The 14,193-nt window shown below is 42.3% G+C and overlaps 2 protein-coding genes across 2 annotated transcripts in view; both read right to left on the minus strand.

Annotated features, from left to right (window-relative positions):
* Positions 1–14,193, minus strand: part of LOC143942631 (NACHT, LRR and PYD domains-containing protein 12-like) — a 1,996,551-nt gene that overhangs the window by 759,827 nt on the left and 1,222,531 nt on the right. The window lies entirely within an intron of this gene.
* LOC143943387 (NACHT, LRR and PYD domains-containing protein 3-like) overlaps positions 7,219–14,193 on the minus strand; it is a 218,393-nt gene continuing 211,418 nt past the window's right edge. The window contains exons 11-12 of the mRNA XM_077465121.1: positions 8,133–8,188; positions 7,219–7,604 (exon numbers count right to left, since the gene is read on the minus strand). Of these exons, the coding sequence (XP_077321247.1) occupies positions 7,219–7,604; positions 8,133–8,188 (442 nt within the window). The remainder of the gene's footprint in view (positions 7,605–8,132; positions 8,189–14,193) is intronic.

The following is a 14,193-nucleotide window of genomic DNA, read 5'->3' on the forward strand; positions in this document are numbered from 1 at the left end:
TCCATAGTGCATAATCCTTAAATATATATAGAATCACAGATTGTACACTTCCATCATATACACGAGTATACACAGAACTCAGAGCACACACCGCTCCGGACTGCAGCCGTGTATGATGGAGTCCAGGCAGTGACATGGAGGCTTTTTCCTTTCTATGTAATGTGATTGCGGCCATTGTCTGGACACCTCGGGTGATATTGTATTTTTGCACATTATATGTTATACAGACTGAAGTAGCTGTCAATAGGTTGGAGGAGATCTGCCCTTCCTCACATGTATGAAAGTGCATTTTTGTAGTGAATTGAATTGTTATTATTGATCACTATTGGTGGAGTTATCACATCTACATTAGAAGTGTTGGTATTCGGTCACATTGTAGGTTGCAGATTTCTCATTTGTCTCATCACACATTGGGGGTTATTTACAAAAGGCAAATCCACTTTGCACTACAAGTGCAAAATACACTTGAAATTCCACTGAAAGTGCACTTGGAAGTGCAGTTGCTGTAAATCTGAGGGGAAGCTCTGCTGATTTTGTCATCCAATCATGTGCAAGATAAAATGCTGTATTTTATTTTCCTTGCATGTCCCCCTCAGATCTACAGCGACTGCAACTTCCAAGTGCACTTGTAGTGCCAAGTGGATTTGCCTTTCGTAAATAACCCCCATTGTGTCACTAAGTGTAGGGCTCTATACATAGAATTATATTATACTATTTGTACTTCTATATCAGACTTCCTGCTGGCGGCTGGTTTTCATTCATTAGATCTTCACAAAGTTGTTCATATTTTTTAGCGCAGATATTTCATTTTTTACATTTTTATATCCAGCTTTAGAGAACTGTCTGATATTGGAGATATATAGAGACAACCAGGAGATGAAATATATCTCCATTATTATGATTTCATTTATGTAGTTTAGACATACACTATATTACCAAAAGTATTGGGACACCTGCCTTTACAAGCACATGAACTTTACTGGCATCCCAGTCTTAAGCCTCGTACACACCATCAGATTTTCTGACGACCATTTGTCTGTTTTTTTGTGACATGCTAGTCTCATATGGAAAGTGAAGAGGTTACTCACCATACGAAAATTCTCTTCCGACAGAATACAACTTCAGAAGTGATGTAATGTGTTGAATAGTTTTGTATATATTCTTTCATTTCTGAGTTCACGTACCATAAAAATTTTATAGTTTGCACATCCAGCTTTCTCATACAAAAATCTAAATCGACTATCAAAAGCACAATATTAACGGACCAAAAATCGGCAGATCTTTTGGACAAAATTTTACTTCTGATTTTCGTATCGTGTGTATGGGCCTTTAGTCCGGAGGGTTCAATATTGAGTTGGCCCACTCTTTGCAGCTATAACAGCTTCTTCTTTTCTGGGAAGGCCGTCCACAAGATTTAGGAGTGTGTCTATGGGAATCATTTGTGAGATCATGCACTGATGTTGGAGGAGAAGACCTGGCTTGCAGTCTCCACTCAAAATCATGCTAAAGGTGTTCTATAGCGGGTTCAGGTCAGGACTCTGTGCAGACCAGTCAAGTTCCTCCACCCCAAACTCGCTCATCTATGTCTTTATATACCTTGCTTTGTGAACTGCCCAAAATCATTTGGTGAAGTGGGAGTAAGTTGTGGGGTTGTTTTTCAGGGGTTGGGGTTGGCCCCTTAGTTCCAGTAAAGGGAACTCTTAAGATGTCAGCATACCAAGACAATTTGGAAAATGTCATGCTCCCAACTTTGTGAGAACAGTTTGGGGGTGGCCCCTTCCTATTCCAACATGACTGCGCACCAGTGCCAAAGGCAAGGTCCATAAAAACATGGATGAGTGAGTTTGGGGGTGGAGGAACTTGACTAGCCTGCACAGAGTCCTGACCTCAACCTGATAGAACACCTTTGGGATGAGTTAGTGCAGAGGCCTTCTCATCCAACATCAGTACCTGACCTAACAAATGTGCTTCTGGAAGAATGGTCAAACAGTCCCATAGATACACTCCTAAACTTTGTGGACGGCCTTCCCAGAAGAGCTGAAGCTGTTATATCTGTAAAGGGTGTGCCAACTCAATATTGAACCCTACGGACAAAAACTGGGATGCCTTTACAGTTCATGTGCGTGTAAAGGTGGGTGTCCCAATACTTTTGGTAATATAGTGTAACAGTCCAGGATTTGATATTTAGGCTCCATGTACACTGGCTTAAAAAAAATGCTGCTACTACAGGAGTTTTGTGTTCTGCCTGTAGAAGCAGCTCCATGTTCTCCTATGTCTCCATACACATTGGGGAGATTACAGACATATTTTGAGCTCAACATTTTGGGGCAGGAAAGAAAACCTCTTCTGCTTCGTGTTTCTGATTGGAGCTTTCTGGGAGAAAAAATGCAAAACTCTCCTAAACTCGTCTAAACTTTGTACAATAAACGCTCTATATGAAAGTTTTTTCTGCCAAGGGAACTGACATTTTTTAAGCCCAGTGTGCATGGAGCCTTATGGAGCCTAAAGATGGAATTTGATGACATTCTCATATTTCTATATTATTTATGTGGTTTAGATATAAAACTGTCCCAGAATATTATTGTCTCAGTCAGTCCTTTTATACTCACTGTAATTCCTCTATCCGGCTTGTTGTCAGAGCTTCCATCAGATCCCTGAAATGAGGACCCTCCAGATTGTTATCAGACAGGTCCAGTGTCCTCAGTGTCTGGTTATTTCTTATTACAGATGCCAGGTGGGGGCAGGAACTGTCTGCCAGGTGAGTATTATAAAATCTGCAGAAGAAGAGAAGAATGTTACCAGAAGAAAATGAATTTCTCCCCCAGGAATGAATGTAACTATTCTCTACATGAATGGAACTCATTTCTCTCATCTCTCTTTAATCATTAATATGAGATCACTTTATAAAACACGATCGATCATCTACACTATTGGAGGATTTCTCTTTTTGTGGACCCCAATTACTAAATGTGACATGAGAAGTGGATGAGGTGGTGTGATCCATTCATTATTCCTGTATGGGGATTGGACCATACACACTCACACTGACCTCTAGGCTTTCACCTCCAACCTTCTGCTAAGTCTTGGATTCAGTTGTGGGGATTCACTTTGATGGTCACAGAAGTCTCACTCATGTTGTGAAAACTTCATTGACTAAAATTGACACCATTGTTATCATATAAATGTACTCACCAAGGCCAAGATGCTGAGAGTGGTCGCTGTTGCGACTTGGCGCAGACCATCCCTGAAGGTGGCACAGAGGGTGGTTGCACCAAGAGGCACAAGCTACCAGTAGGACAGTCACTTGCTAGTAGATCAGCAGGTAGCTTGAGCAGAGCTGAAAGGTGATGTCCCGTGGGAAGGTCCAGTAGCAATGGTAGCAAGTCTGTAAGGCAAAGGCAGAATCCAGGAGGCAGGCCAGGGGTCAAACACAGTCCAGATCAGAAGACAACAAGTACCAGGAACGCTGAGACAGAAGGATAATCCAAAGACAAGCCAGGAGTCGAACACAGGAGATAGCAGTTAAGTCCAGATGCAGGCTGAGGGTCAAACACGTTCAGGAAGTGGGAGTCCAAGGTCAAGCCAGAGGTCAGGTCAGGAGAAGATCAGCGAGGTCGATGAGGCAATCCGGATCACAACGGGTAATACAGATCACAAGAGCAGATGTGGGAATCATAGGAAGCTGAAGATGAACCAGCAGTGTGTTTGGATGACCTCACTTCCTTTATAGGTCAGCGAGGGGTCACATCCTGTGTGTGCGCTCGTGCGCTTTAGCGCATTCCTATTGCGCATAACTGCACCAGAGCGCCTTACCCGTGTGCATCTTATGACAATTGTACTTTGGGATTTCCTTTGAACATCATGGTGGAGGATTTGATCTTATGGTGTGGAGAAGATTTTATTATTACCGTTCTTTATTTGGAAATTTTTTGATAATTTGTACTAATATTGCTGCACTAATTTTATATATGCTGATTATAAATTCTCTTCATTAGTTATCAGTGAAATAGTCTCCATACCATTGTTATATATACACTTATAGGGAGTTTTGTGATTAGGAGTCTCTTGTTATATTTTCACATTTATATTGTGTGAATGTTATATACTAGTGCTGCAGTCTTCCATATTATACTAGATGTGATAATTCCACCAATATGGATCAGATATAACAATTCCATTCACTACAAAAATACACTTTCATAAATGTAAACAAAGGCAGATCTCCTGCAACCTATTCACAGCTACTACAATCTATTTAACATATAATATGCAAAAATAAATATACTTGAAGAGCTATGAGAGTTATCTTAAAAAAATTGCAAACATCAAGAGAAAGTTTATAAAGGTAAAAAGGTAGATTTCCTACAAGCCATTCACCACTACTTCCATCTCCAATCACCATACAGTGACTTGTGCAGTAACAGAAATAATAAGTCCCAGAGATTCATCCAGATGGTTTAAATCAATGCTGATCATCTTCCACCTCTTTGCAGCAACTTTAATCAACCTCCACCACACCAGTGAGCAAACAGGTCACTTACCAAAAGGTTTGTCCCCACAAGCAAGGCCAAGACACGCTTGTTTGTATCCTTCCAGCAGCGCCACTCCGCTCAAGCCGGCTTCCGATGAGAACAGACTGTGCCACGGAATGTCAGACCTCCAGGTGTTATGGATTGTTTAATACTTTGATTAAATGACCATTTTCTATTATGTCAAGATATATGCTGAATCTCCTTACTCAAAATGCCTCACCTAGAGACCCCCCTCCCATCGGAGTGAGTCCAGGAGTCCACAAGCCATCAGCAGAAAACCTGGATGAAACTGGCCAGGACCCCTTAGATAAGGGTCCTCCAATCTCTGCTTGACAGCACAGAATACACCTGAGATGATGCTTTTGCAAACAATGAGTCATCTTCTACTATAAAGGGGGCTATATGCCCAGAGCAATAAAGGAAGCTTTTCACTGAACAGTGTGTGTCAGCGTACTCCTTCTAAACATGCATGCATGGACATTTGAATTAGACCAGGTGCAGATGACTCGGCCAGACATTTATCTGGGATCCAAAACAGCTTGGCAGCTCAACGTGGGGCTCTCTGGTTGCGAACCAGAGGAACAGCCGACCAAGAGGCCACTGAGGAGGAATCACCACGGGAGGTACAGAGACTGATCAACTCTGAAAATACGGTAAGATATCACATTCATATCTTGCTAGTATATCCCGTTCCCGTGTGGGTCCGTCTCTGTGTCCGCGTCGGCTGCCGAAGGTCGCCAAAAGACAGGTAATACTTGCCCGAGGTCCATTATATGAACCTGTATTCCGATTATCTTCAGCCTGTAAGAACATTGTGTTGTTGTATTGTATGAGGCTGTGTTGTTGTATTGTATGAGTCTGTGATTGTGTTGTATGGGTCTGTGATGTGTGATGTTGAAAGAGATTGACACACAGCTGGGTCCCAGCTGACGTGGACAAACTCCTTTGGTAAGGGTGTTAGTGCGGTGTAGCATTTCACCCAGAAGGGGGCGTCAGGGACGTGGACAAACTTCTTTGGAAAGGTATTAGTGCGGTGTAGCACTTCACCCAGAAGGGGGCGTCAGGGACAGGGGGCGTCGGGGACGTGGATAAACTCCTTTGGTAAAGGTGATGGTGTGGTATAGCATGTCACCCAGAAGGGGGCGTCAGGGACAGGGGGCGTTGGGGATGTGGATAAACTCCTTTGGTAAAGGTGATGGTGTAGTATAGCACGTCACCCAGAAGGGGGCGTCAGGGAAGCAGGTAGCGTGGCTGTGTGGTTGTTATAATTCAAGCATACACATCTATTACAATTCATAAAAATGTCATGTTATAATTGTGTTTGTGGATTGATGTTCAGCATTTTTGAAGGAGGTTGGAAGGTCAATTGGGTCTATAGAAAGCGAATGTAGAAAGAGTGGACAGGAATCGATAAGGTGTCCTGAACAAGTGGGAGATTTAGGAGAAACAGAGGGAAGTGAAAATTTGAGGATCTCATTGTTGAATATTAACTGCTGTACTTATCTGTCTGTTAAATGTCTTGTTGAGGGAAGTGAGTGGTCACGCACTACCCAACCCCTATTCTGTGGCCGTCTTGGACGGGCAGAACCGTGACTGAGTCTACATTTTGGTAAGACGCACCAGGGGCTACCTAGGTGGCAGTCGAGCATTGTAGACAAAACCTAATAATATAACATGTGATGTTTGCATGTGTGGGATATACAGGACCGGGTTGATTTAGTTATTATTCTAGCAGGCTAGAATATTAAAGGAATTGTGCAAGTTGAGAAAAACAGTAGTTATACAATGAAACAGTACAAAAGAGAAGATATGTTTAGAATGGTAGTTATGAAGAAATATGCAAATGTTAATGAAAGAAAAGGATGAGAATGTTTTGATTACTTTAAGTGTGGCAAAGACTACTCACAGGAAACAATTAATAGAAGAGATGGAGAGTTTTCTGCAGGAAAACAAGTATCCTGATGAAAGTTGAAGAGTAATAGGCAGTGGAAAAAACCCTACTTAGCAGTAATAAGAAATATAGTCAGTTTATGTGAAATTAAAGCTGGAGATGCTCACTGTCCCATCATGGAGAAAAGTCTCCGTGATGTGAGGATTGTCGATGACAATACCTTTAATTCTGGTGTGGAATTCTGTGAGTAGCTGCGTGAGTGGGCTGGTGGCAGACTGTCTGATCAAGCTAGAGGTATCCAAGATGTTACTCAAGACAAAACGTAGTCAGTAGAAAAGTTTTACACCGGACTGTCACAAGTTTTTTTCAGATTTGTTACTCATCACCCATAATATGGCACACAGCCAGATACTGTCTTTAGCCTTTGTGGCAGGCCTCAAGGAGTCAATCTGAAAAGGCCTCACCATGGCCCAACCGGAGTACCGTGTGCAGCAGCAACAATATCAAAACCCTGGACATCCCACCTTGGAACACCTGGATCTCCTATGCTAGGAATTGGGCAAGCCTGTGTCACTAACCCATGTCAGGGCAACCTCTTCAAAGAACTCAGAAGGCCAATTAGCGAGGGTTACCCTACCCATTGAGGGACATCCAACCACTTTCCTAAGCAACACAGGTGCAGCCAGAAGTGTGATTAGAGAAGAGGATTTACCTGACCACTCATACCTTTTTGATATTGACATATCTTGTGTGGGCATAGATGGAACTCCCAGAACTAACCCATTGACCCACCCCCTACAAGTTGGAAAGTACCCAGACCTTCTGGCTCGATTCTTTGTCTCTTCCACCTGTCCACTCAATCTCTTGGGAGCAGATGTACTGTCCAGACTTCAGGCTTCTATTGTCTTCTTTGAAGATGGATCTGTTACTATCTCTTCTCCACTGGGCATTAAGGACACTTCTGCTATGGTCCACAGAAGCTGAGGATGTAGGACATTTAAAGGTGCCACCAGTCATGGTGCAGTTGAAACTTGGAGCTCCGCTGCCCCATAAACCCTCTAAAGTTATCCCAATCTGCAAATCTATTTCACAGCATGTTAAAGCTCTCATGTCAAATGGCGCCCTGATACCCTGTACATCTGCATACAGCACACTTCTGTTCCCTGTGAAGAAGAGAATTCCTAAGGGAGAACCAGACAAGTACAGAATGATCCAGGACCTCAGAGCAGTTATGAAGCTACGGTCCGGAAGCCTCCTTACTGATGCAACCCATTTATGATGCCCTGAAGTCTGAGCCCTTCCAAATGTCCTCAGAGGCAATATCCAACTTTGAGGCCCTCAAACAAGCCATTTTGTCAGCTCCGGTTTTAGGGCTTCCAGACTAAGAAAAAAGTTCAAGCTATTTGTATCCGAACGTCTGGGACATTGCTGCCATACTCAACCAGATCCAGCTGAAAAATCTGTCCACTGCCAGACATTTGACACTCCAATGTTCCCTCCTTCTATCGGACAACATTACTCTATTACGTTGTCAAACACTGAACCCTTCAACCCTTTTTCCACTTCACGAGGGGGGAATAGAGGAGGAGCCGAGTCCACCCCATGACTGTTTTCAATTAATGCGGCTGGAAACCACACATATTCCCAAAGTGAGTGAAATACCCCTGCATAATTCAGACCTAACACGGTTCTACAACCTGAAGCCTTACCACCGGGGATGTCTGCACAGGAGACAGAGCTGCAAGCACTCACTACAGCATATAAACTGGCAGAGGGAAAAAGAGCCAACATTCATACAGACTCAAAATATGCTTTTAGCGTTGCCCATGACTTTGGTGTTATCTGGAAGGCCAGAGGATTCCTGACAGCTGCAGGAGCACCTGTGAAACACAGTCCAGCTATCAATGACCTGCTGGACGCCTTACTTCTCCCAACCCAAGTGGCTATTTTGAAAGTAAAAGCACACAGCAAACTGAACTCGAAGGAAGCCAGAGGCAATCATCTAACCGATTCAACTGCCAAACAGGCAGCCAGCGGTCCACGAGAAGTGCAAAGTAGAGTGGAAAAAGAAGACCACCCCGTGCTTACCCTACAGACTCTTCCAGTGGACATCTGAAAAAAACGACAGGAAGCAGCAAGTCCAGATGAGAAGGAAAGCTGGAAGCAAAGAGGAGCAACCCTCAAGGATGGACTATTCGAGTGCAACATGAAGCCTTGCTTACCCAGGAATATGTACCCGGCTATGGTACAATGGGCACATGGAGCTGCCCATCTGTCAAAGACTCTTATGAATGTAGCTTTAGAAATTCCACACTCCACTGACTAGAAACTTCTGTAAGTCATGCACCATTTGTGCAAAGTGTAACCTGGGATGTACAGAGAAGATGCCGCAGAAACACCCGGCAAAGCCCTTGTACCCTTTCCAGCGGATACAAATTGACCACATCCAAATGCCAAAGATTGGATGATTTGAGTACACCTTAGTAGTTTCACACACCCTACCACCCCCAGAGTACCGGGAAGGTAGAAAGAATGAATGACACATTAAAGACTTGAATGTTAAAAATGGCCCAAGAGACTGGTATGCATTGGCTGGACAGCCTGCCCATTGCCCTGTTCAGCATCAGATACACACCAAGGGGAGAACACTCCTCTACCCCCTTATGAGATTTTGTTTGATTTAGCCCCTAGACTTGGTTGTTATTTTCCACAATTATAATTGCAGTATGATATGTTGACTAATTATGTAACCACATTATCACAAGAATTAAACCGAATACGTGCCCAGGTGTTTTCTTCCATTCCAGATCCTGAATTAGATACAGGAACACACCAACTACTACCTGGAGATTGGGTGCTGGTAAAGACATTTGTGAAAAAAAGTTCTCTTGAAATCCAGATATGATGATCCCTTCCAGGTGCTGCTGACCACAAGCAAATCTGTAAAGTTGGCTGGAAAAAACACTTGAATCCACCCCTTCCACTGTAAGAAAGTCCCAAGTCCGGAGGACAAGACATTGACTGCACCATGATGTCTACATTGTATATCCTTTTTCCGTTAAATCTGGTGAGGGCCCAACAGGTGGCTATCACTAAGAGGAGTGCTCCTTAGGGAAGTTTTGACCCACATGTGTATATAGATGCCATAGGGGCCCCGAATGAATTTAAAGCCAGAGACCAAGTAAAGGCAGGTTTTGAGTCTCCGATTCCCATAATTACTGTCAACAGAAATGTAGACTGGATAAATTACATATATTACAACCAGCAGTGGTTTGTAAATTACACTAGAGACGCCCTATAGGGGATTGCTGACCAATTAGCACCCACATCTTACATGACATTTCAGAATAGGACGGCCTTGGACATGATTTTAGTGCAGAAGGGGGGCTGTTTGTAAAATAATAGAAGGTACAGGGACATGCTATACATACATACCTGACAACACCGGTCCAAATGGTAAGGTCATCCTGGCCATAAAATATTGGAAAGCCTATCAGTAGAGCTGAAGAAGAATTTGAGTATAGATCAGCCAAGAGACCAGTGGTTTGGGTGGTTGGCAGAAGACCTTGGCTCGGATAGGTACTGTAATACTAGTTATTCTGGTCTTTCTAGCTACTATAGTATGTTGTGTTATTCCATGTGTAAAGAAATTCCTAGGCAAAACAGTTGACCAAGTGACCCCAGTGATGATGCAGCAGGACGCAGAAGATGAGGACTATGAAAAGCCCTATGCCCATTACAGTCCCTCCCCATATCTACAAATTATGAGATCATTCAACCATAGGGAAAGCATCTGACTTCCACATGTGCAAAGACTGTGGCAAGGGGGATGATGGGCTAGCCATCACCCATCTAACGTACAGCAAGAAAAAAGTTCCAAGGCACATGAGGACAGATGAGTTAGACCACCTACTAGGGACAGAATAGGAAATAGACATTTCAAGGGGGGACTGTTATGGATTGTTTAATACTTTGATTAAATGACTATTTTCTATTATGTCAAGATATATGCTGAATCTCCTTACTCAAAATGCCTCACCTAGAGACCCCCCTCCCATCGGAGTGAGTCCAGGAGTCCACAAGCCATCAGCAGAAAACCTGGATGAAACTGGCCAGACGACCCCTTAGATAAGGGTCCTCCAATCTCTTCTTGACAGCACAGAATACACCTGAGATGATGCTTTTGCAAACATTGAGTCATCTCTTACTATAAAGGGGGCTATATGCCCAGAACAATAAAGGAAGCTTTTTCACTGAACATTGTGTGTCAGTGTACTCCTAAACATGCATGCATGGACATTTGTATTAGACCAGGTGCAGATAACTCGGCCAGACATTTATCTGGGATCCAAAACACAGGTAGTATCTCCAATATCACCCGAGGTATCCAGACAATGGCCGCAATCACATTACATAGAAAAGAAAAAGCCTCCATAGTGCATAATCCTTACATATATATAGAATCACAGATTGTACACTTCCATCATATACACGAGTATACACAGAACTCAGAGCACACACCGCTCCGGACTGCAGCCGTGTATGATGGAGTCCAGGCAGTGACATGGAGGCTTTTTCCTTTCTATGTAATGTGATGGCGGCCATTGTCTGGACACCTCGGGTGATATTGTATTTCTGCACATTATATGTTATATAGACTGAAGTAGCTTTGAATAGGTTGGAGGAGATCTGCCCTTCCTCACATGTATGAAAGTGCATTTTTGTAGTGAATTGAATTGTTATTATTGATCACTATTGGTGGAGTTATCACATCTACATTAGAAGTGTTGGTATTCGGACACATTGTAGATTGCAGATTTCTCATTTGTCTCATCACACATTGGGGGTTATTTACAAAATGCAAATCCACTTTGCACTACAAGTACACTTGAAATTGCACTGAAAGTGCACTTGGAAGTGCAGTCGCTGTAAATCTGAGGGGAAGCTCTGCTGATTTTGTCATCCAATCATGTGCAAGATAAAATGCTGTATTTTATTTTCCTTGCATGTCCCCCTCAGATCTACAGCAACTGAACTTCCAAGTGCACTTGTAGTGCCAAGTGGATTTGCCTTTCATAAATAACCCCCATTATGTCACTAAGTGTAGGGCTCTATACATAGAATTATATTATACTATTTGTACTTCTATATCAGACTTCCTGCTGGCGGCTGGTTTTCATTCATTCGATTTTCACAAAGTTTTTCATGTTTTTTAGTGCAGATATTTCATTTTTTACATTTTTATATCTGGCTTTAGAGAACTGTCTGATATTGGTGATATAAAGAGACAACCAGGAGATGAAATATATCTCCATTATTATTATTTGATTTATGTAGTTTAGACATACACTATATTACCAAAAGTATTGGGACGTCTGACTTTACAAGCACATGAACTTTACTGGCATCCCAGTCTTAAGCCTCGTACACACCATCAGATTTTCTGACGACCGTTCGTCTTTTTTGTGACATGCTAGTCTCATATGGAAAGTGAAGAGGTTACTCACCATATGAAAATTCTCATCTGACAGAATACAACTTCAGAAGTGATGTAATGTGTTGAATAGTTTTGTATATATTCTTTCATTTCTGAGTTCACAAAGTAAAAAAGTAACAGTACAGTGCAAAATATATAATATGAATAATTAAATAACACTCAAAAAAATAAAGTGCATAAAACACAAAAGTCCATGAGTGAGAAACAGGTGTAGTAATCAGGAAGAGTCCGCTTGTGCAGTGTGTCTTCAATCAATATAACAAGTGATGATGTGATCCCTTCACCATTGAGCAAGATGGACTCTCACCTCAAATAATGGACCCCTGATATATCAGACAGGTCAGAAAACGCATATTCCCATCAAGGGTAAATCATAAGTTTCAGCAGACAAACCGGGAGTACTCCAAGATAAAATCCTTCTCCATGTCATCAAATCAGTGTGATTCCATATATAAACATAAAGAACAAACAAAATCTAGTGCTCTCCGTTGATACGAATTTATTAAAAGACAAATAGTAGAAAAATTTACACTCACATTAAGAAGCACTGATCTCCACTGCCGAGTGCTGAGCATGAAAACAAATGTAGCCCAAAATCCATGCGAGGATCAGTGTGATAGCTTGCGGATGACGTCACGGCTTAGGTCACGTGGTCCGTACGCATTGCGTCCCAAAAGTAGGCGGGACTTCATCAGCGGCCATTTGGTATTTTGACCTATAGTATTCTAGCTGCAATTTTTTCACTTATTTTATTGTGTTTAGCGCTGGTTGATTTTCCATTTTATAGTTTTCTGAGTTCACGTACGATAAAAATGTTATAGTTTGCACATTCAGCTTTCTCAGACAAAAATCTAAATCGACTATCAAAAGCACAATATTAACAATCCAAAAATCGGCATATCATTTGGACAACATTTTACTTCCGATTTTCATATAGTGTGTATGGGCCTTTAGTCCGTAGGGTTCAATATTGAGTTGGCCCACCCTTTGCAGCTATAACAGCTTCATCTTTTCTGGGAAGGCCGTCCACAAGGTTTAGGAGTGTGTCTATGGGAATGTTTGACCATTCTTACAGAAGTGCATTTGTGAGATAATGCACTGATGTTGGATGAGAAGGCCTGGCTTGCAGTCTCCACTCAAATTCATGCTAAAGGTGTTCTATATCGGGTTGAGGTCAGGACTCTGTGCAGACCAGTCAAGTTCCTCCACCCCAAACTCGCTCATCTATGTCTTTATATACCTTGCTTTGTGCACTGCCCCAAATCATTTGGTGAAGGGGGAGTATGTTGTGGGGTTGTTTTTCAGGGGTTGGGCTTGGCTCCTTAGTTCCAGTAAAGGGAACTCTTAAGATGTCAGCATACCAAGACAATTTTGAAAATTTCATTCTCCCAACTTTGTGGGAACAGTTTGGGGGTGGCCCCTTCCTATCTCAACATGACTGCGCACCAGTGCCAAAGGCAAGGTCCTTAAAAACATGGATGAGTGGGTTTGGGGTAGAGGAACTTGACTAGCCTGCACAGAGTCCTAACCTCAACCTGATAGAACACCTTTGGGATGAGTTAGTGGTGATTCAGTTCGCATTGTGCGCTATACAAGTATTTCATTCATTCATTCATTCAGAGGCTGCAAGCCAGGACTTCTCATCCAACATCAGTGCCTGACCTAACAAATGTGCTTCTGGAAGAATGGTCAAACAGTCCCATAGACACACTCCTAAACTTTGCGTACAGCCTTCCCAGAAGAGTTGAAGCTGTTATAAGGATGGGCCAACTCAATATTGAACCCTACAGACGAAGACCAAGATGCCATTAAAGTTCATGTGCGTGTAAAGGTGGGTGTCCCAATACTTTTGGTAAAATAGTGTAACAGTCCAGGATTGGATATTTTGGCTCCATGCACACTCCATGCAAAAATGCTGCTACTACAGGAGTTTTGTGTTCTGCCTGTAGAAGCAGCTCCATGTTCTCCTATGTCTCCATACACATTGGGATGATTACAGACATATTTTGACCTCAACATTTAGAGGCAGGAAAATAAAACCTCTTCTGCTTCGTGTTTCTGATTGGAGATTTCTGGGAGAAAAAATGCAAAACTCTCCTAAACTCGTCTAAACTTTATACAATAAACTCTCTATATGAAAGAACTGACATTTTTTAAGTCCAGTGTGCATGGAGCCTTATGGAGCCTAAAGATGGAATTTGATGACATTCTCATATTTCTATGTTATTTATGTGGTTTAGATATAAAACTGTCCCAGAATATTATTGTCTCAG

Source organism: Lithobates pipiens, unplaced genomic scaffold (assembly GCF_037356315.1).
Source record: "Lithobates pipiens isolate NorthernLeopardFrog02 unplaced genomic scaffold, aLitPip1_a1.2 Scaffold_30, whole genome shotgun sequence".
Taxonomy (NCBI): Eukaryota; Metazoa; Chordata; class Amphibia; order Anura; family Ranidae; genus Lithobates; species Lithobates pipiens.